The 23,060-nt window shown below is 45.3% G+C and overlaps 3 protein-coding genes across 3 annotated transcripts; all 3 read right to left on the bottom strand.

Moving 5' to 3' along the window:
• Positions 1 to 10,656: 10,656 nt before the first annotated feature.
• LOC124668080 lies at positions 10,657 to 14,812 on the bottom strand. Its single transcript, XM_047205281.1, has 5 exons — positions 14,763 to 14,812; positions 14,585 to 14,662; positions 14,407 to 14,494; positions 12,391 to 12,453; positions 10,657 to 10,932 (listed from the first exon to the last, which is right to left on the bottom strand). The coding sequence occupies exons 2-5, from the start codon at positions 14,651 to 14,653 to the stop codon at positions 10,841 to 10,843; spliced, it is 312 nt and encodes a 103-aa protein (XP_047061237.1). The 5' UTR covers positions 14,654 to 14,662; positions 14,763 to 14,812; the 3' UTR covers positions 10,657 to 10,840.
• Positions 14,813 to 14,840: 28 nt separating this feature from the next.
• Positions 14,841 to 15,728, bottom strand: LOC124662646. Its single transcript, XM_047200456.1, has 4 exons — positions 15,496 to 15,728; positions 15,260 to 15,396; positions 14,942 to 15,059; positions 14,841 to 14,855 (listed from the first exon to the last, which is right to left on the bottom strand). The coding sequence occupies exons 1-4, from the start codon at positions 15,649 to 15,651 to the stop codon at positions 14,841 to 14,843; spliced, it is 426 nt and encodes a 141-aa protein (XP_047056412.1). The 5' UTR covers positions 15,652 to 15,728.
• Positions 15,729 to 15,746: 18 nt separating this feature from the next.
• On the bottom strand, positions 15,747 to 17,947 carry LOC124662645 (the record flags this gene model as incomplete). Its single annotated transcript, XM_047200455.1, has 5 exons — positions 17,731 to 17,947; positions 17,348 to 17,536; positions 17,139 to 17,258; positions 16,888 to 17,042; positions 15,747 to 15,821 (listed from the first exon to the last, which is right to left on the bottom strand). Coding segments are annotated over exons 1-5 (756 nt in total), but the record flags the coding sequence as incomplete, so codon positions are not given.
• Positions 17,948 to 23,060: the final 5,113 nt, after the last annotated feature.

The raw sequence follows: 23,060 nt of genomic DNA, 5'->3' as shown, positions 1-23,060 counted from the left end.
ACATTGCACATGAGGGAAGGGGGATGTTAAGCCTCCCATCCAACCACCACTAGGTGGAGTGATGAAAATCCAGGATAGCCTCCATTGGAGAAAATTGGAGAAAAAAACCAAGAGAGAAGGGAAACATAAAAAGTTGAAGGAAGAAGCTGAAGCTAGTGCTAGGCCTTTCCCACAAGGTTGTGAAGACCAGATATGCATCCTTGTCTCCTTGAAGGTGTTGTTCCACCATTTTTGGTGAGATTGCTCCAATCGCTAGCTCTTGTGCCCTAAATCTTGTAATGACATCCAAGATCTTCTTGCATCTTGATGTCTGAGATCCTCTAGTTCTCTCTAGAGAAGAAATTGTTGTATCCCCATTTGATTATATTGGAAGAAGATTTGGGTGGCTTCGTCCCGTGATTTTTCCTCTGAAGTTGAGAGGTTTTCCATGTAAAAAGGGATTGGTGTCTCTGTGTGTTGATTTTCTACTGCTGCAGTTGTTCTGAGAACAACACTCCCTACCTAGGAGACCTCTATGGTCTTGTGAGAAGGTTCTCTCCCTACCCTAGACATCTCTATGGTCAGGAGAGAGCCAGGAGCTGTCTAGTTTCCTCCATATATTTGATGTATATGCTTCCTTCCGACACGAGCAATGATCCATGAGTTAGTACAAAGTAGTGCTAAAGTTTACATTAATTATGCTGCGTATTTTCCAGACCGCGATTAAGAGTGTGCTAATCTCAGATAAAGGTCAACCGGTCTCTTGATAGTTTTCCTAACATGTAGTAACGGTTGGAAAACCTCATATGACATGATGTTGGATAATAAGGCACAATTTTCATGATTAATTCCAAAATATAAAACATGATGACAACAACTACTAACATGTGAAACTCGAACATACTAGATGCATTAATCAACATGAGTAGCAGCAGCACAAACGATAAAGCATCCATCGCTAAACAGATCGAGATATGTCGCACGTACCGATCTGGTGGAGGTGGCGGTGGAGGTGTAGCAGATGATGTCGCAGCAGTAACGTTGTTGATGACAACGTTGTTGACGACAGGGACGACGGGTCGAAGTAGACGGCGTTGAAGACGACGGTAGGCAGCACCGCCCGACTTGGACGGAAGGCGACCCGTGATGAAGAGCTTGAGCAGTCGTGCAGAGCGCTTCCCAAAAACCTAATTCGCCCTCTCCCGTACAGGATCGCAAGGACGAGTGGTTCCGGAGACCTGCTCTCCCGTTCGCCGATGCACGTCGGCGCGCGGGATGGAGTAGGCTACGATGGCGGCGCAAGCAAAGAGAGGTGGAAACCCTAACTCGTGTATTAGATGTGTTTCTACGGTAGCCGGGCAAGAGATTATATAGGCGCAGGAAACCCTAGGCAACGTGGGGCACGCCCACGTAGCGCGCACGTTTCGAGTCGGTTACAGATAGCCCACGGTTCGGGAGCGACCCGAACCGACTAACTGCGACGCGTCCGTCTAGGACTCTATTCGTTTTCCTGAGCTGCAAAAAGTAAGGAAAGTCTCGGCTCGAGGCTCAATCCACTCACCACGAGCGCGGCGCGCGTCGTGTCGTGTCGTGTCGAGTCGAGACGGGCGAGCGAGGAGGAGGAGGAGCGCGCGCGTGTAGCACTCCTATTCTCACTCACTTACTAGTGGTGGAACAACCCACCTTATAAGGTGGTCTATCTTCCTCCCAACTTTCCATGTGGGACTAAACTTCCCACCCCTTGCCACTCCCTAGTGAGCTGCCACCAACTTGGGCTCAAACTCACAAGGCTTCCACTATGTGGGCTTTGAGATTTATAGGAAAATCTGAAATCTAGTATGGGCCACTAAGTGTAGGCCCAATATTTCAACAATCCCCCACCAGATCTCAAATCCCCATTTAGAGATTTACCAATACTCGCTGCTTGTTTATATACCAGTGTTTTAGCGGAGACTGTTAAGTTGAACTTCCGCCTAGAACCTTAAGCTACATCCATTCACACTTGAACAATGGACTAAGCCTTGAATTGCAAGTTTTGCGTGAACAGGGTTTCACTCAAAGTCATAACCAGTACATGGCTGCCAGTAGCCTACCCCGCGGGTGAAGCATATGCGTCATACTTCGTGGTCTCTTCATGAGTTTACTAGATATCACCCAAATCTCATAGATTGCGACGTTTAACAATGGGACTCATATAGGTGTGTTATTTCAAGAATGCTCTGTAGGACAGCATCTTTGCTAAAATAGCCAACATAAACACATTAAGGCTTTTGCCAACCTGCCTTACAACAATTGAGAGTTGTGCATCTTCACATAGAGAGGGTTACATAATACTCTCCTCAATTAAACCACTAGTTTGTTCTTCCCAGGTCCTAATTCACGGGATCTCCGATCACAAAGGTTGGGTTACCACTATGGTGTAACATCAACGGGTCTCAAACCCATCTCCCTCGGTGCACTTTCTATCACATTACGTGATAGTCCCTTTGTAAAGGGATCTGCCAGATTTTTGTCTGTTTGAATATATGTAACAGTTATTACTCCGGAGTTTCGCAATTTCCTGACAAACTTCAAACGTCTCTTGACGTGTCTTGATGACTTCGCGTTATCCTTAGAATTGTTCACTTTGACAATTACAGTTTGATTGTCACAATTCAAAAGGATTGCCAATACAGGTTTTTCAACCACCGGCAAGTCCATCAAGAGCTCACGCAACCATTCTGATTCAACAGTGGTTGTGTCCAAAGCAGTAAGTTCTGCTTCCATAGTTGACCTCGTCAATATGGTTTGCTTGCAAGATCTCCATGACACTGCGCCACCTCCAAAGGTAAATACATACCCGCTAGTGGCGTAGAGATCAGCTACATCGTAGATCCAATTTGAATCACTATATCCTTCAAGCACAAGTCTGGGTGCCCTGAATAGTGAATCCCATAACTCATTGTACCACATAGGTAGCGCATGACCCTATCAAGTGCATGACAATGATCAGTACCCGGGTTTGACATGAACCTACTCAACTTGCTAACAACAAAAGAGATGTCTGGTCTAGTTGCGCTCGCTAAGTACATGAGTGAGCCAGCGATCTGAGAATATCTCAATTGATCTACGGCAATCCCCCGGTTCTTGCGCAATGTCACACTGGGATCATAAGGCATTGGAGAAGACTTGCTATCAATATAGCCGAACCGGCTCAAGATCTTCTCAACATAATGGGATTGCGTTAGAGTAATCCCACTCTCGTTCTTAATAAGCTTGATGTTCAGAATCACATCAGCTTCTCCCAGGTCTTTCATATCAAAGCACTTTGACAAGAAAGACTTGACCTCGTGTATTACTTTCATGTTTGTACCAAATATCATAATATCATCCACATACAAACACAGTATAACACCTTCGCCCCCACCATGGCGATAGTAAACGCACTTGTCATCCTCATTGACAACAAAGCCTACAGAAGTTAAAATTCTGTCAAACTTCTCATGCCATTGCTTAGGTGCTTGTTTCAGGCCATATAAAGATTTCAGCAACTTGCACACCTTACTTTCTTCACCTTTTACTACAAACCCATCAGGCTGATCCATATAGATTTCCTCTTCCAACTCTCCATTAAGAAAAGCTGTCTTTACGTCCATTTGATGAACGATAAGACCATAAGAGGCAGCCATGGACAGTACTACTCGAATGGTAGTAAGTCTAGCGACAGGTGAATAGGTGTCGAAGTAATCTTCGCCTTCTCTTTGTGTGTAGCCTTTAGCTACAAGCCGCGCCTTGTACTTCTCAATAGTACCATCAGATCTTAGCTTCTTCTTAAACACCCATTTGCAGCCCACAGGCTTGCATCCATGGGGTCGTTCTGATAGCTCCCAAGTTCCATTAGAAAGAATCGAGTCCATCTCATTATGGACAGCTTCTTTCCAGTCACCTGCATCTGGAGATGCATATGCCTTTGCAATGGACGTGGGAGTATCATCCACAAGGTACACAATGAAATCATCACCAAAGGATTTTTCAATCCTCCGTCTCTTGCTCCATTTAGGAGCTTCATTGTCATCCTTCTCAGCAACATTCTCATGTGATTGTTCAAAATACTCATAAGATGGACTAGACTCAGGAATTATTTCAGTAGAAATTCTAGCAATGCTATGCATATCTTTCATAGGAAACATATTCTCAAAAAATGTTGCATCACGAGATTCCATAATAGTATCAACATTCATATCAGGTACCTCAGATTGAACTACTAAAAATCTATAGCCTACACTCCGCGAAGCATAACCTAGAAAGATACAATCCACTGTCTTTGGTCCGAGTTTGCGCTTCTTAGTGATTGGAATATTGACTTTCGCCAAACATCCCCATGTGCGCAAATACGAAAGTGATGGTTTTCTTCCAGCCCACTCCTTGTAAGGGGTTTTATCTTTATTCTTGTTAGGAACTCTATTCAGGACATGACATGAAGTCAATAAAGCCTCCCCCCACCATGCCTTTGATAAACCAGCAGTGGCTAACATGGAATTCACCAAGTCAGTCAGCGTGTCGTTTTTCCTCTCGGCAACCCCGTTTGATTGGCGCGAATAGGGAGGCGTCCTCTCATGAATAATGCCATGTTCCTCACAGAATTCATCAAAGATTTTAGGAAAATATTCACCACCACGATCCGACCTAAGACGCTTGATCTTTCTCTCTAGTTGTTTTTCAACTTCGGCCTTATAAATTTTAAAGTAGTCTAAAGCTTCATCTTTAGTTCGCAACAAATAAACATAGCAAAATCTAGTCGCATCATCAATCAATGTCATGAAATATCTCTTTCCACCTTTTGTCAACACACCATTCATCTCGCATAGATCAGAATGTATGAGTTCTAGAGGTGCCAAGTTTCTCTCCTCGACCGCCTTGTGAGGCTTCCGAGGTTGCTTTGATTGCACACAACTATGGCACTTAGAACCTTTGGCAATGGTGAAATTCGGAATTAAATTTAAACTGGATAGCCGAGACATTAAACCAAAATTAATGTGACATAAACGAGAATGCAAAACACTGGTATCATCACTAACATTGCCACAAATATGGTTCACGGACTTACTGAAATCAGAAAGCGAAAAGCGGAACAAGCCTCCGCACTCATAGCCTTTACCAATAAATTTTCCAAACTTGGAAACAACTACTTTATTCGACTCTAAAACAACCTTAAACCCATCTCTGCATAGAAGGGAGCCGCTAACGAGATTCTTGTTCATAGTAGGGACATGCTGCACGTTCCTCAGCTGCACGATCTTCCCCGAAGTGAACTTCAGATCTACCGTGCCAACACCACGAACAGAAGCATGTGACCCATTCCCCATCAAGACGGAAGAATCCCGGGTGACCTGGTAAGAAGTGAACATGGAGATTTCAGCACACACATGAACATTAGCACCTGTATCAATCCACCAACATGGAGATTGAAATACCGAAAGAATAGTAAAGAGATTACCGTACCCATCAGCATTGCTAGCGGTCACCGTGTTGACTTGCCTCGCCCTTTTCTTGCGGTCTGCCCTCTCTGGACAGTCCTTAGAAAAGTGGCCAGTCTCTCAACAGGTAAAGCAGCTCAGATCTGCTTTGTTTATCATCTTCTTCTTCTTCTTGAAGGTTGTAGTCTTCATAGGCTTATTGAAGGATGGCTTGTTATTCCCTTTGTTCTTGCTATAGGGTTTCTTCTGCACCATGTTGGCGCTAGACTGACCCTCTCCTTTCTCGGCATTATCCTTAGCTCCGAGCTTTCTCCTCAACATCAAGAGACGCTATCATATTTTCAACTCGATATCTCATGTCTCTTGTGTTTGAGAGTTGTGGCAAAGTTCCTCCATGAAGGGGGCAACTTAGCGATGATGCATCCAGCCACAAACTTGTCAGGTAAGGCACACTTAAGGAGTTCAAGCTCTTTCGCAATGCACTGTATCTCATGAGCTTGTTCGACTACAGTAACGGTTGTTTACCATCCCGATGTCATGGAAGCTCTCCATGATGTACAGTTCATCGCCTGCATCGGTTGCACCGAATTTAGCATTCAAGTGCATCCCGTAGCTCTTTACCATCTGTTATGTGCATGTACACATCACACAGACGATCAGCAAGAATACTCAGAACGCATCCAACGAAGAGAGTATTGTTTTCCTTGAACTTGTTCCGATCTTGGTCAGATATAGTTCCTTCAGGTAAACCATCACTAACTTCGAACACTTTCAGATGAGTAAGCCAGAGCGTGGCCTTAACCTGCCACCTCTTAAAGTGCACACCGGTAAACTTATCCGGCCTTAGTGCATCAGCAAAACCAGCCATTGTTAACTCAGGAAATTGCCTACAATTAGGTTTTTGGATTGTTGGATAATTAGGCACAATTTCCATGATTAATTCCAAAATATAAAACATGATGACAACAACTACTAACATGTGAAACTCGAACATACTAGTTGCATTAATCAAAATGAGTAGCAGCAGCACAAACGATAAAGCATCCATCGCTAAACAGATCGAGATATGTCGCACGTACCAATCTGGTGGAGGTGGCGGTGGAGGTGTAGCAGATGATGTCACAGCAGTAACGTTGTTGATGACAATGTTGTTGACGACACGGACGACGGGTCGAAGTAGACGGCGTTGAAGATGACGGTAGGTAGCACCGCCCGACTTGGACGGAAGGCGACCCGTGATGAAGAGCTTGAGCAGTCGCGCAGAGCGCTTCCCAAAAACCTACTTCGCCCTCTCCCGCACAGGATCGCAAGGACGAGTGGTTCCGGAGACCTGCTCTCCCGTTCGCCGATGCACGTCGGCGCGCGGGATGGAGTAGGCTACGATGGCGGCGCAAGCAAAGAGAGGTGGAAACCCTAACTCGTGTATTAGATGTGTTTCTGCGGTAGCCGGGCAAGAGATTATATAGACGCAGGAAACCCTATGCAACGTGGGGCACACCCACGTAGCTTGCACGTTTCGAGTTGGTTACAGATAGCTCACGGTTCGGGAGCGACCCGAACCGACTAACTGCGACGCGTCCGTCTAGGACTCTATTCGTTTTCCTGAGCTGCAAAAAGTAAGGAAAGTCTCGGCTCGAGACTCAATCCACTCACCACGAGCGCGGCGCGCGTCGTGTCGTGTCGTGTCATGTCGAGACGAGCGAGCGAGGAGGAGGAGCGTGTGCGTGTAGCACTCCTATTCTCACTCACTTACTAGTGGTGGAACAACCCACCTTATAAGGTGGTCCTATCTTCCTCCCAACTTTCCATGTGTGACTAAACTTCCCACCTCTTGCCACTCCCTAGTGAGCTGCCACCAAGTTTGGCTCAAACTTACAAGGCTTCCACTATATGGGCTTTGAGATTTATAGGAAAATCTGAAATCTAGTATGGGCCACGTCGAGGGACGAAGAGATCATCGAATCATTGTTCACAAACCCTAGTTTTCATAATCGTCGAGTACTTTTCGGCTGAAACCTTCGAGATCTACTTGCTCTCTACTTCTAACTAAACCCTAGCCTATAACCCGTAGGCATTGACAAGTCGATACCTTGTCAGCTAGGGAGGCCTTAGTGCGACAACATGGATGGTTGTGGCGGTTTGCGGATCATAGGATGATGCGAACGACAACTCGAAGACACATGGTTTCTTAGGGAAGCATCAATGGCTTCATGGGAGCGCCATGGACCTAAGGAAGATCGGCGTGATGACATGGATAGCCTGGAGCAGTAGACCGATGCAGCGGAAGAACTTCACCGGAGAGAAACAAGATGGTCATGATCGATGTCTGTGATGGAGGGCCATTGGGGTCGATTCCTTCCTCTGGACAAGTCTACGGACAGCGGTGCATACAATGGAAAGTTCTAAAGGATCTGCAGGTAGTGTGTCTCAAAAACACGAAACAATGTTGGTGGCAGTGTGAATCGAGAATCACTCGTGCTCGGAACAAGAGGGGGAGTGAGAAACCATGTCACTGAAGTGTGTGCCATGGTTGTGCTCATCTCCGTGGAGTTGGACGACGTGAGGTGCAGGGCACACAAATACATGAATAGGGAGTAATAACATCTCACGAAGTTCATTTCCCCCTTCCCCCTCTCTCTAGCATCTACAGTACTTTGAGAGTCGGCCGTGTGCAGCCGGGCCGATCCAGGACCATCTCCGCCGGAGTAGTCAGCCGGAGTAGGTCTAGGCGAGGCGCCGGAGTAGCTAGGGTTAGATCTAGGTGTAGGTTTAGTTCTGTTGATGCTTTTACCCATGTGGAGACTGGCGTTATGCCATTAGGGGTTCGACCACGGTGGAGCTGGAGCGGCTCCCGGTGGTCTGTGGCGGCGTGGCTGCTGGCTGCGGTGCTCCGGTGGAAGGAGCCGAAGGCGGGCGGCGGCGGCGCGGCAACGATCTCTTCAATAAAGCTCGCCGGCTGTTCATCAGATCTGGGCGTTTTTTACCTGCTTCCCCCTCTCTCTGGTCATCATGGTGATGGAGATTGGGAGGGGATCAGTGGCGACTTCGCTGTTGTCGGATCTGCTGAAGGCAATCCTGGAGCTGATCTCGTCTGCGCACATCACGCGGTGACCAAGATCGTCACTGTGTTCTTCGGCCAAGATGGTGGCCAGTCTTCTTCAACCTCCATGACGGAGGCCCTCTCGGTCGGCTGCTGGAGCTCGACGCCGCCGGGGAGTCAAGTGGTTCGTCCCCGACTCTCTGGGGGTAGCCAGGGGCTAGATCTTGGCGCCGGTCAAGAGCGTTCGAGCATTCCGCGCTCGGAACTCGGCGGAGACGCCTGGAGTTTGCCGGCGGTGGGTGGCAGAGACCCCCTGGACTCGATTGCTTTTTCTACTCTTTTGTCAGGGTGGTTTTTGTAAAGTGGAAGGTCCCTTCTTCAAATTTTAGGTTTCTCAGGGCAAGGGATGTAAAGGGACTTTTCTGTAAGATGTACCTGCCACATGGTTTAATATAATAGCTCCACCTGGTCGTCTGACCCCACCTTTGTGCAAAAAAAAAGAATAGGGAGTAGGGACAAAGCACACATATATATAGGCAAATGGAGTAGGGACAAAAAAATTAGAACATATAATATTTTAGGAACACTTTTGCAAATTTCTCTCTCTGTGTGGCAAGAGTCAACACACTGATTAGGCAGGTCAGAGCTTGATAGGACATGTGGTGAACCACTTATAAAGTTTTAGGACGCAGATATGCATTTTCATACATTTAGAACCCAACTGGCACCCCCTAAATACTTTTACGACATCTTGTGTATTTTACTCTATTTCAGTCTCAAAAACTAGTGTAACCCACGAGGATTGAATTAGAATCGTGGAACTGATGAAACAAAAAGGTCAATCCAATTGCCAGGCTTTATTTTCTGAACATCTATCCAATTGCCAGGTTGTTCCAACTGGGATCGACTTCTAAAAAAAAAAAAGACTGACATGTCTAAAATTTGAAAAGAAACTACCACTAATACAAACTATTAGTATTAGTAATTACTAGTAATGTAATCCTTAAGCAAAGGACGTCTGGCTATAAAGTCTTTGAGAACGGAAAACCATTATGTAGATAGATTGTACAGGCCGCCCATTGCCATCACTTTTTTGGCTGCGTTGACTAGGCATTAGCTAGTTTATAGAGGCTGGGGCCTACATCTGGGCATGGGCAGCCTGGCCCGAAAATCCAGGCCGGGCCGGGTCGGGCTTGCACTACGGGCCGGGGTTAGGCCTGAAATCTGAACCCGAACGACGGGTTGGGCTGGGCTTGGGCCTTCATTTTCGTGCATTTTAGCCTGGCCGGGCTTCTCGGGCCGGGCTGGGCTTTTTGCTCGTTCGGGCCGGGTTCGGGTTTAAATTACAGGCCCGACGTTTCAAGGATCGCAACAGGAAGCAACGGTGCTTTCGATCTGCCATCACGCAGCAACGTTAGCAACGTTTCAAGGATCCCACCTCCTTCACTCTCCAAGCTGCACACTTGTGCTAAAAACCTTATGAATACCAAGGAGTTTCCATACATCGCTAACTATAGGACACATGAATGAATAGAACGTGTCTCACACTTTCGCAGTCTGTACGACATAACTGGCACTCCTTCACGCAACAATGTTTCATCACGTGCTGTCACGCAACAACATTTCAAGGATCGCACCTCCTTCACTCTCCAAGCCGCACACTTGTGCTAAAACCTCATGAATGCCAAGGAGCTTCCATACATCACTAACTCTAGGACACATAAATGAACAGAGCGTGTCTCATACTTCCATTGTCTGTACCTTCACGCAACAACGTTTCATCACATGCTATCACGCAACATTTCAAGGATCGCACCTCCTTCACTCTTCAAGCTGCACACTTGTGTTAAAACCTCATGAATACCAAGTAGATTACATATATCGCTAAATCTAGAACACATAAACAGAGTGTGTCTCACACTTTCACACTATGGCGTAACTGGCACTGCGAACCGAACTGGGCTGCACCTGCATGTGTCTGTTTGCACTTGCAAGGCTGAAGAGCACTAGGGAGTAGAGAGACAGTACTAGATCAAGGTTTTATTTTCAAGTTGCATTTTCTCTGCAACCTGTGCGTTCGAATCTGTACGTGGGCTATTTATCCTTAATGCTCTTGCACTACCTTTATCTGAAAGCAAGCAGAAACATCTCTGGCTTAAAAAGGGGAAAAAAACATCACAGGAAAATAGATTGGTTTCATAAGAGCAAGCACCGTATCAAATAGACTTAAACCGTACAAATGAAGTTGCTCATCAATTACATGGCATCTACAATGGAATGTGATTAGGCACGGCTAAACTAACAAACTGTGGCAACATAACATTATTGGTTCACTTCTGAGATGCTGACGATACTCCCGAGGGCATCACAGCTGAATCACCTCGGTCTCAGTTCTCAAATCAATTTTGTTGGACTCACTTTCAGAAGTACCCAACGCCCTTCGCCTATCTTGGGACCCTGGCCGTCATTGCCAAGAAACAGGAGTCAAACTGTCTGTACGAAACAGGGTTCTCATATTATAACAAAACTTAAAAATCAACAAGGTGAAGTTGAACATGCGTCCAAATGCGTGCAACTTTAATTTGTATGCAGAAACTGGGCGTAAAACACCAAGAACACAGAAATAGTTTATTGATTTGACTAAGGAACATGAGGACATCATTCCATTTGCGTTAAACGCAGAAGGAAATGTGATCTAAGGAGAAAATGTAGAAGATACAGATTCAAACTCCTACGCAACATACAAGTACTTATTTAGGTGGTCATTCATTGTACAATCTAGACTCCTGAAAATATCAAGGATTAAGCAACAAAGCTCACATGTAGGATACAGCTCTCCACTTCACAAGTCCATTTGAAACATTGGGTATCAGCCTGAAGATTATAGCAAATCTAGATAGTGGTGGATTGCGAAGTAGACAATAGTGGAATGCAGAAGAGCCTCTTGATTGCATTTCATTCATGGGGTATCAAAAGTGTCTTTGGGATGTTTTTCATTCACTACAGCACATGGTGTGTGGTTGGATCTAATCCACCTAATAAAATCCAAGAGCCTATATCACAACATTCAAATGGCTCAGAATAAATGGTCTACCATAGCAGACTCCCCGCAGACGTCCTGCCCCAAATCTGCACCCTGTTTCCTCAGACCCCAATCGACTCAAGAAATCCCGCCCAAAGTCACACAACTCGGTTAATCTTTTTCATCTACTGCTAACAGCCCAAGCAGGTACTGCATGTTTATACTGCTCATGATTGCTTGACAATGGTAAAACAATGTGGTATGGTCCGTTTCGTTTTGATGCTTGTGAGTTTCAGTTCAGATAGTGCAAATTTAGAATGATTTTGGCATGTTTGTGTGCATATTATATTTTTTTTCTCTCATGTTACTTCATATGACATTAAGGCTATGTCAATGTGCAAAACTTTTGCTGCTGGCACATCGGTGCTTCTATGTGCAATGGTTCAGTAAAAGGAGAGATGTGTTCGGACTTACATTATTCCTTTCAAAAATTGTTACATGAGACATCACTAGCATCAGTTATATTAAGAAAAGTAAATCTTTTCTTTTGCAGGTTAAGAAAAAAAAAATAGACCTGACTAGAGACTGACGGAAGTGGCAAACATTTAGTTTTGTACAGGAGTACCATTTTACAATAACTCTCCCAAGTACGTTTTGGCCTTGGTAGCAAAGGATCATCTGTATGGCCAAGGCAACTCAATGAAAATGTATGTTCGAAGAAATAGCTAGAGAATAAATTACGGAAACATGTCAAATTTATTTTTGTGACTGGACACAAGAGCCATGTTGTTTCATAACATCCAACAATTTGAATTTCAGTGTTTGTAATGTACTACATTTTTCTATATATTAGTAGATGCGTGCATTGCACGTGCAGGTTTACGTTTACTTACCTGCCACATTTTGGCTAGATTGCCCTGAAGACGTCCCTTCTATAGCAGTGATGGGGTATGTCCCTACACAAATAAAAACATCTCTATGAAGATGAATGATATTACTTTACTTATGTGCACGTTTGAGAAGAACAAAGTGAAACGCCAGCCCCATCTATAATCTAATAAAATAAAGTAGACACGAGTCACAAAAGAAAGTTAGAGCTAGGGGGTGGCAAAAAAATTGAGGCCCCGTACTATAAAAATATAAACATTAATCAATATAGCCAATGAAATATTACAATGAACACATAAGTACATGGAAAATGATTATTTAGATCAATATTGTTTTACAAAAAATATTTTTACAATCCTAGATATAATATGAAAATAGAAAAACTTCATCAACAGGAGAGGAGGCCCATGGCAGCTCATTAAGAATTTTGCAGCATCATCCAAATTTGGAGTAAGAGAGGACTAGACCTTGAGTGCGTGCATGCATATGCATAAACAAGTGATGATGGTATCAATATCAAGTTTATCCAATAGTTTTTAGCGATTAATAATAGAAAATGAGCCCAAATTTAGGTACAAAACTACCAGCTTATTAGATTAACTCGATAAATCTTATCGATTATCACGTCAAACTCAGCTCTTAAACCACAATAATATATATAGCACCAAATAATGTCCGGCCAGTCCTCTTGCAACAATGTAGATCCAGTTTTCAATCATCACAGAATCTTTGCCAATTATCTATCACTCAATCATAATGCCAAAGTTGGGGGATAGCTCATGTACGAAGTAGACTGATTCTACTAGCTAGCACGTACGAGATACAAGACGTTGCAGATTGATTGCCAAAACACATATCATGCCTTGATCGTTTTATTCAATAACTCAAATCGCATGGCATATGTATACACACACACTAACACACATAGCCAGGCCATGCATAATAATAAGACTTCGGCTAACTAAGCCAAATACTTGAAGTCCATCTCCAAGACGGACTCTACCTATTAAACTAGCACATGATATTTTAGTAGCAACAAAGCTCATAGAACTCGGATGCCAGAAGCTTGGATTATAATCTAACAAGTACTGGCCCTGTGTGTTGCCGAGATACCTGCGTTGCGGCACAACACATAGCCCGGCCGTTCCCCTACCTAACAGAACACGACGCATGTTTAATGGGGGTAAACTTTGACACAACTGTCACTAACTAGGGAAGCAAGATGAATTGCTGCTAAATAAGTAAATTGGAATCTACTCTATTTAAATATAGTCCCTCGTATGTTATTTGTTCAATTGGAAACCAAATTAGAGAAAACATATTAAAATAATTAGAGGTCATCTACATCGTTTTCATAATAAGTATTTGAGTTTCAGAGATTCAGTAGGAAATAGTATGTATTGTGAGTTTGAAATTTGACCGGCAATGTTTTGTGCATCAAAAGAGCATATACACAGCAATCAATTGTTATTCTTCTAGTGACATGATCAAGTTTCAGTAATCCATCTAAAATACATATGCAACCAATTTTGCCTCCATTCAACATGTATATCTATATACCAAATGAAGCTGACACAGATAAAAACTCAGATCATGTGGAAAATAACCTACGGAGTATAAGTTTTCTCAGATTTGGACCTTGAGATAATGAGCTGATGGTGGGAAAGGGGAATATGCTATGTAATGTATGCTTACACTTCAGACAGAGAAAGAATTGAGAGTCCCTGTTCTAGTCTGAATTAATGGTCATCCAAATAAACGGTGACAGCATATGCCTGCTTGTACTCTCGACATGGAATCGAATTGAACATACTTTTACTAGTCTGAATGATCCACTACTAAATGAACAGTGGAAATACAGTATGCAGTCCCTGCATGAATATAATTGACGAGTCCACTGCATAATGGACATAACCTTCAAGTTTCATTTAAAACATACTAAATTACAGAAGCAGTAAATGTGATAACTTCAGATTCACAATAAGAATTGACTATACAATGTTAAAAGGGGAGATGTTTACTTCTTTTAACGACCTCTCCACCCTCTGATACATCTACAATCAAATTTATGTTTCTTCGGAGACGTTCCTCCGTGTGAAATACTTGAATCTGTAAAGTTAACAATATTATTCGTTAGTGCTATGATCGACATTAATCAAGGAAATCATGGGTAAAACTTAAAACTTAAAAGTAACTTACTGAAACATTTATTTTCTCATTCAAGCGATTCCCTTGATCTAAATGATCCCTGCATCTGCCCAGCAACATGTTTTCCAACTGAAAAAAGAATACAAAAGTTAAGTGCATAATGTGTAACATTAATATATACTCTCATTTCATTTTATTTGAAACTCATTAATATACACTATGCACCTACCTCAACTGTAGTAGATATGGATTCTCCATTAAAACGTTCAATAATATCACCGAGACAGATTCCAAGTTTCTCAGCATGCTATTCTTTTGACACCTAATGTTCAATTACCATGATTACTCCATTATATGCATATCAGGAACAGTTCTAGCAATACTAAATAACAGTGAACAACTGCATACCTCTTGAACAATAAGTCCGTCCTTAATTTTATACATACGCCACATCTTGTCAATATGTGTTGGATCAAGAAGCTTGATGGAAGAAAATTTCATCCCTAGATGGAGCCGAGGGATGCACCTTTACCAAACATAATCATTATTATAACACAAAAAACAAAACATATAAAGATGGTATACAGAAGAATCCTTAACCAAGGTGGAAGTGTACAGGACATCCATGGGAACAATCATTAATCAAGTCAATTGTGTTTATCAACCAAAATGAGAAGCAGAAAAAAAAACTGCATTAGCTTTAACAGCACTAGGGTGAAAACGTACCGAAACTCAGACCACAAATCCACGCATTTATCCAAGATACAAGAAGGTATCAAAGACTTCTTAAGCCTAAGATGCTTGTTAACCAGTCCAACGATCTTCCCATCCAAATCAATGATGGACCATCCATCGTCATCACACTACAACATGACAAATATTTGACTAGTTACAACTCAAAACAACAAAATAGCAGCATTGAATTGCAACCCATAGAGTTAGAATAAAGTAGCACTACGTACCAGATAATCATCATTTTTTTTATCGGGAAGGTAACAGTCATTTTTTGGATGGGAAAGAGAATCATCTTTTTGATGGAAAAAGTACATGTAGTGATGCCTCTGATTACTTCTTGGATTCTGATGTTCCACCCTACCGTGGGTTATCCTTAAATTCATATGGTCATCTCTTCCAAGCCTGAAAACGTCTTGACCACAATGCACACTGCCACTGAAAGAGGGCAAATCCGGTGCATCCACTCTAACCTTAAAAAGGCAAGATCATAATGCTCCTGGTGGTAGAGGTAGTGCCCATCTGCAGTGGTGCCATCCAGCAAGTGAACAATAACCTGAAATGGCAGCTGCAAATATTATGACACTACACTACCATTTGAGTTTAGCAAACGAGGCATGACAAATATTTAGTAGCTAACACACACTTCCTGCACGCAAGACTGACATAACGTGTGTGTTGTTTCCTTGTTTTACTTCTTTCTCTCTCACTAATTTTACAGCGTGTATACGCGTATTTATATAAATGCAGCTATGACCTCACGTCTAAGTAGGATTATTAGATAAAAGCTATTTTATTTGGACAAGAACTCCAGACATAACCTGACTTGGGCCAATACAATGCGGATTTAAATTTACTACTGTCTCCAACAGCAATGACGGGCTTATCATTCGGTACCAGGGGACCGAATGGCCAGAAGCAAAATTCATTTTAACCTGCATCACTTGACCAAGAATGAAACAGAATCACACTCCTTCGAAGGGGAAAAGTGAAGTCAGAACCGAGGTCTAGATCTCTCTCAGACGGAAAATCGAACACGGCTTGTGCTTTCTCAGACCAAGATGAAACAAGCAGCATATCAAAGCAGCAACAAGTAGTTACTTCAGCGGAATGGACATACAGCTTTTCTTACAATTCCCGTTCACATGCAAGATGCAACAAGAAACTAAATCGAGTAAATAACTATATTGGGAAAAAATAGCTTCAGTTGTTATAAGCATAACAACAAGCAGTTAGAGGGCATCAACTCACAATAAATACACAAAAATATTGGGGCTTTAACTTCTATACATTGACTACAACTAATGACGTGGGTGTAATGCACTGGGCAACATGCGATTCAGAACTATTGCACTTTCCATTTGGATTTGTTAAGTACCTCGGTGTAATGCAAGACGAAAGAAGATATCAGTCACATGTTGGGGGGCAAGGTGAAATGACCTATGGTTCAAAGACTACTTAAACATGAATGAATTTCAACAATCCAAAACAAGAAGTTACGCTGAATAGATCACCTTATTCAGTACCACCGTTGATTAATTAATCAGTTTACAGTACTGCTATGAGCGGCTGATTAAATGAAGGAAACAAATGGACAAGTGAGTGTTACGACAGAAACTCACGTTAGCTTTAATATTGTACTCGTCTCTGCCTTCCCAGTGGTTTTCCGTGGGATGCTTTGAGCGAATCAGGTGTGCGGTCGTCAAAACAGTCCCTGTCTTGCTCTCCAGGTCCCATTTAATCAACAAACCACAGCAGTTGGCCAGTGGCTTCCCGTCTGCAAATATTAATCAGAAAATCACATCAATTGGTCAGCCGCTAGCTCCCCATCTGCAAATATTACTCAGCAAGCAGCACGCTACAACATACGCACCAACAGAAGATGAGAGCCTGATGATAGATTTAGCAGCATGAAGCACCCCCTCTTTGGCAGATTCAGGGATCGGAAGATGGCATGAATGTGCCAACTTGGGCAAGAGACGGAGCCGACGACCTAGAGAGAACGAACAAATAACTAAGTAAGCACGCACAATGGGAGGTTGCAAACCTGAGAAGAGTAGAGGGATTGGGGTAGGGGTTTACTTAATTTCTCTGTGTATTTAACTTGGGCCTCCTTGAAGGCGGCGAATATCGCTGGATAGGCAGTCGGATCATTTAGCTCGTCGGGGATGTAGGGCATGCTGATTGGAGATTTCGGTGTAAACTCATCCTCCTCAACTGCCTTGGTCGATCTCGATCCATGTGTTTGTGTCACGGACTCGTCCGGGTCATCTAAAGAAAATCGTGCACCAAGAACAAGTTAACATCCAGTATGCAACAACAATCTATGAGGAAAATAGGTTGTTGGAGGGGACGTAAAAAATTGCCTCCAACTCCTCTCATCTCTGGACGGGCAAGTTGGGCAGGCCGATAGATATCCATCTTCTCCCCCGGCGAAAAAATAGGTTGGGGAGGGCAAAAATTACCTCCAACTCCTCTCATCTCCGGACGGGCAGGCCGATAGACATCCATCTTCGTTGCCTCCCTCTCCGTATCGGTCCCAGATGACGCATCCGCCTCTGGCTCTGGCAAGGAGTCTCTCTTCTCTGCCGCCTCTGGCAAGGAGTCTCTCTTCTTTGCCGCCCCCGGCGCTCGGGAGTGCGTCCCCGCCTCCCCCTCTTCTGTCAAGGGGCTTCTCTTCATTGCCGCCTGCCGGCGATGTCCTCTGCCCATCTTTTCAGCTGGACTAGGGTTTGGGGACTGAGGGGAGCGGCGCCGGAGGAGGAGAACCGAGTAACAGAGGGCATTGTGTTGGTAAATTCGAAAAATTTCAGATTCAAAAAATAGTTTAAATTAAAATATGTTCAAATCTGAAAAATGTTTAAATTGGAAAAGTGTTCAAATTTGAAAAATATTCAAATTTAAAATTGTTCGTATTTGAAAAATGTTCATATTCGAAAAATATTCAAATTCGAAAAAAATGGAAAAATGTTCAATCTCAAAAAATGTTCAAGTTCGAAAAATGTTCAAATTTTGAAATTATTTAGATTTCAGAAAAAACTAAAATTTAAAATTCCGGATTTAAAAAATCGGATCTAAAAAGAATCACCTTTTGAAAAATGTAAAAAGAAAAATAGAACAAAACGAAAAGGCAAAAAAAAATAAAGTAAAATAAAATGTGGAGGAATGTTTGGCCGGCCCAACAACCCGTGTGCGGCGCCTGGTCCGTGTTGACCAGGTTGGCATACAGCACCCCCGACCTAGTCGGCCTGAGCAGCACGCCGCAATTTGATGGACCATGCCCCACCGCCGTCTCCACCACCACCTCCACCACCGGGAGCACCGCAGTTCGACATCGACGCCGCCGTGGAGGAAGAGTCGTGGCGGCACTGGGCTGAGCGTTGGCGTGCAGAGCGGCGGCATCGGCGGGAGGCAATCAAGTAGTGGGAGTGTCAGCAGCGTGAGCGCGGCGGCGGGAGCATCAGCAGCGGGAGACCCCGAAGCTGAGGAGAACGCGGCGTGGAAGGAGGCGGCGCTGGCGGACACCATTGCGGCGTTCGACGCTGCCACGGCGGAAGAGGCGCGGCGGCGCCGGACGGAGGAGATGGCCGAGCGGTGTTGTGCGGAGCGGCAGCGCCAGCGCATGGAGTGGGAGCTCCAGTACCGTAAATGGCGGGAGGCGATCGAGCGTCGGCGGCGGGAGGCGGTGGAGCGTTAGCAGCAGCAGGCGGCGGAGGAGCGTCAGAAGCGGGAGGCAGCGCTGGCGGCAACAGAGCGGCCTGGGGGGCGCGGGCGGATGCGTTGGCGACGCAACTGGAGGCGCAAATGGAGGAGGAGGAGGAGGACGAGGCGGAGCAGGAAGACGACTTCGAGTGGTCCGACGACGACGGGTCGCACCCGGACGAGGCGGTGGATCAGCAACGAGCGCTCGTTGAGTCCTTCGAGTCGGAGAAGAAGCTCCAGGACGACGGCCGTGCCCGCGAAGAGGCGCAGATTCGCCGCGCCATCGAGCTCTCCCTCCAGGCGGCGCAGCAGGGGAGGGCAGGCGACGACACGCTGCTGGAGCAGTGGCGTCTGCTCACCGCCCTAAGCATGGAGAGGCGGCGCGCGCAGCAGGAGTTGCGCCGGAGGGGAGGCGACAACAGGGCAGGGCCATCGAACGTACTGCCGGGGCGGTCAGTATGCTAGGGTTTAGATGAAACCTGGCCGTTTTCATTCAAACTTTCTAATATATAATCAAATTTGAATGAAAATCTTTATTTTCGTGCATTAATATTTATTTGGGGTGGGCGTTTGGGGGAGGCGGCTGGGGAGCGACGTCCCCTAAACACGGCACGAACAAAACACGTCCTCCAAACGCTCGATCCGACGCCGTTTGGGAGACGGTTTGGAGACGCGATCATGCCAAAAGGGAGCAGCAAATGTTTATTGTTTATCAAGACTAGTAAAACTAGATGATTTCTCGTTTCTGAGAATAGAACATATATAAAATAAGAATTTGATGGCACATGAATATTATCCACTTATCTTGAGTTTTCAAAGAAAAGATAAATGACTTCATTGTATATATGTAGGTATAATCTAATTCTCTCTTCCCAAAAACTCAATAAGCTAAATAGAAAGAAAAATATCCCATATCATAATTCATTTCAGGCTTGCTGGAAAACACCTCTTAAATATAATAGGGGATTTGTAATTTCACATCGACACAAGCAAAATGACGTAAATCAAGAAAGAAAACCCCATCATAATAGATGCACGATATTTTCAAACATGGTCTTGGACTATATACATAAATTCTACAAGAATTTAGCACAATTTTGTAGTTGCAACCTCTCCATAGATCTGGGCGACCACTAGGCTAGAGCTCAAGCCGATTTCATATGTCATCCGGGATCGACAAATAAATAATGTTTTACTGCTCGCGAAGTGAACCTGGATTCGCTCTGCTAAAACATTATTCATTCATCGATCCTGAATGACATGAAAAATAAAAGTACAAAAATATGTTTAGTTTGTCTAAAAAATCCTATCGGGATCGTCGGTTTGGGGTGCTGGTGTGGGAACAATATCTCCAAATAGAGGATGCAGTGTCGGCGTTCCCATAGTGCTGGCGCCTATTCGGAAGGTACCGGTGGGAGCATTTCCAGGTGCACCCCCCAAAGTGTCTCCCAAACAACGCCGGATTTAGCGTTTGGGGGACACGTTTTTTTCGTGCCGCGTTTGGGGGATGTCGCTCCCCAGCCGCGTCCCCCAAAACAGAATTTGAGATTTTCAACATTTAATCGAAAACAATTGAATTTATTCAAACTTGCTATATATTACATAGATTCGAACGAAATTCGATGAAATTTAACCAAAACCCTAATCTAGTAGTACTTGCGGGGGCCAGAAGAGTCGTAATACTGGTGGAAGTTGTACATGTCGTCAACGACGACGTCCTGCTTGCCGCGCTCGTTGGACTCGTCGACGGACTCGTCCTTCACCGCGCCGTTGGGTCCAGCTTCGCCGTCATTGGTGAGGTCGACGAGAGGCATCCCAGCGTTGCGGATAGATAGGGTTATCGCCGCGTCGAGATTGCCCCTCCAGGCGTCCTTTTCGTTCAACGACGCCATAAACTCCGGGGTCGTCGCTGCTGGCGATGAGGCGCTGCCGCCGCTCGTACTCCGCCATCCGAGTGGCCTTCGCGGCTTCCTCGTCGTCCTGCTCATCCTTCACCTCCGGCTTCGGAATGAGGAGGGTGTCGCTGGCGCGCCTATGTTGTTGCCGCGCTGGTTCGCGGATGTTGACGCTGCTGCTGCCGCGCCTCCGAGTCGCGGGTAGGGTCGCGTACTTCGGATCTTCCTTCACCTCGCGCTTTGGCACGCTGTACGACGTGGGGCGGTGCGAGGAAGGCGTCGATCGCGCCGGCCCCGAAGACGAAGTGTTCGAGGAGGATGAGTACGTCCTCCTGGGTTGCCAGCGCGCTGCGGCCGAATGAGATGGTGGCGGGGAAGCTGACATCTCCAACCTTGCGGTGCCCATGTGGATGCCGTTGACGATGTTCGGAAGGGTGCGCCTGGGAACGCCCCAGAAATGGACGCGCCCCTCCTTGTTCCACGTATTCCTCCGAACGACGAGGCCGTCGGTGCTATTCATGTCAACGTCGTACTGCGCCTGGAAGAAGTCCGCCCACCATTCGTCGTTGCCGGTGGGGGCCCAGGTGGGATCGGCGCGCTCCTCGATGGTGAGGCCAGCGCGCTGGGTCCTGATCGTGTCCCTCCAGCGTTCGCGGTTCCCGGCGGTGGCAGGGGCATGTCCGGTGGGACAGGGTACCGTGCGCGGTATAGAGCCCATGCCTCCGCCACCGTGAGGATGGCGCGGCGAACGGATGTTCTTGCCGGAGGACGACATTGGCGCCGAGTAAGGAGGTGCGGCGAGATTGGAAGCAGCGAGATTGGAATGGGGAACATGGCGAGATGAACGAGGGGGCGCTTTTTATTGTACAACGGCGATAGGTGAGGCGGCAGCGGGGCGTTGGCCGCAATAAACGTCGGCGCGGATGGCCACGCGGCCATGCACGATGAGACGCTTCACTGCGTCGCCTGAAAAAGCTGAACACCATTAACATCGCGTGACCAGAGATAGACGACCGGATTTTAGACTCGAGTGTTTACTTATAGGAGCGTGATTCAGAGAATGTACACACCTGCATGCGCTACGCTAAGAGAGCTGCAACTGTTTTGTCTCGGTCTCTTCGATAGCTGTAAGAGCATCTCCAACAGGCGCGCTATAAGTTGGCGCGGTATACGATGCTGCGGCCGCGCTGTAAACCGTTGCCGCGCGTCGGAGCGATTTCTCCCCCGCCGGGTGCGCCATTTTGCAGCGCGCGTTGGCGCGGTAAAATAGCACCTCCGCCGGACGCGCCATTTTGCAGCGCGCGGGCGCGGCGCAAACAACAAACACACACAACTATGCATCCAACAAGATCAAACAATTATATAAAAATTCACAAATAAAATATACCATCCAAATACAATACATTGTTCACAATAATACTTCAGACCAAATACAACACGTCCAACATACAACAATATAACATGGTTTTCAGACAATACAACACATAGTTTTCAAACAAATACAACAAATATGCAACTATTGTTGTCCATTCCAATTCCACCATTCTTCCATGAGATCTTTTTGAAGCTCATCATGTGTGTCGTTGCACCGAATGGCATGGTATGAGGCAATGAACCGGGCAATCCTATGTGCGGACCTCCTCACTTGAACGGAACCCCCATCAAGTCGTAGTGGGTATGATCCACATCTTTTCCGCGATCATCCTCTATAATCATGTTGTGCATGATTACACACGCGGTCATGATATACCAAAGGCATTCTTGGTCCCAAAATCTAGCCGGTCCTCTAACAATGGCAAATTGGGCTTGCAAAATCTCAAATGCTCTCTCTACATCTTTCCTAGCCGCCGCTTGTGCATTGTGGAATTGGGTTTGCTTCTTACCTCTTGGTTGAATAATTAGCTTCACAAATGTTTGTCACCTTGGATATATGCCGTCGGCGAGGAAGTAGCCATAGTTGTACTTGCGGCCATTTGCTTCAAACTCCGCCAATGGACCTTCCCGCATTGCAAGTCTTATCATTAGTGGTGACCGTTGAAGAACATTGATGTGATTGCAAGATCCGGGCATTCCAAAGAAAGCATGCCATATCCAAGTCTCTTGGTCGGCCACCGCTTCAAGTACTATGGTGGCATCCTTCTTGTAGCCTTTGAATTGTCCATGCCATGCCGCTGGACAATTCTTCCAACTCCAATGCA

The sequence above is a fragment of the Lolium rigidum genome, chromosome 6 (assembly GCF_022539505.1).
Source record: "Lolium rigidum isolate FL_2022 chromosome 6, APGP_CSIRO_Lrig_0.1, whole genome shotgun sequence".
Classification (NCBI taxonomy): Eukaryota; Viridiplantae; Streptophyta; class Magnoliopsida; order Poales; family Poaceae; genus Lolium; species Lolium rigidum.
Note: the sequence above shows the minus strand (reverse complement) of the source record. Positions and strands in the feature narration are given on the sequence as shown.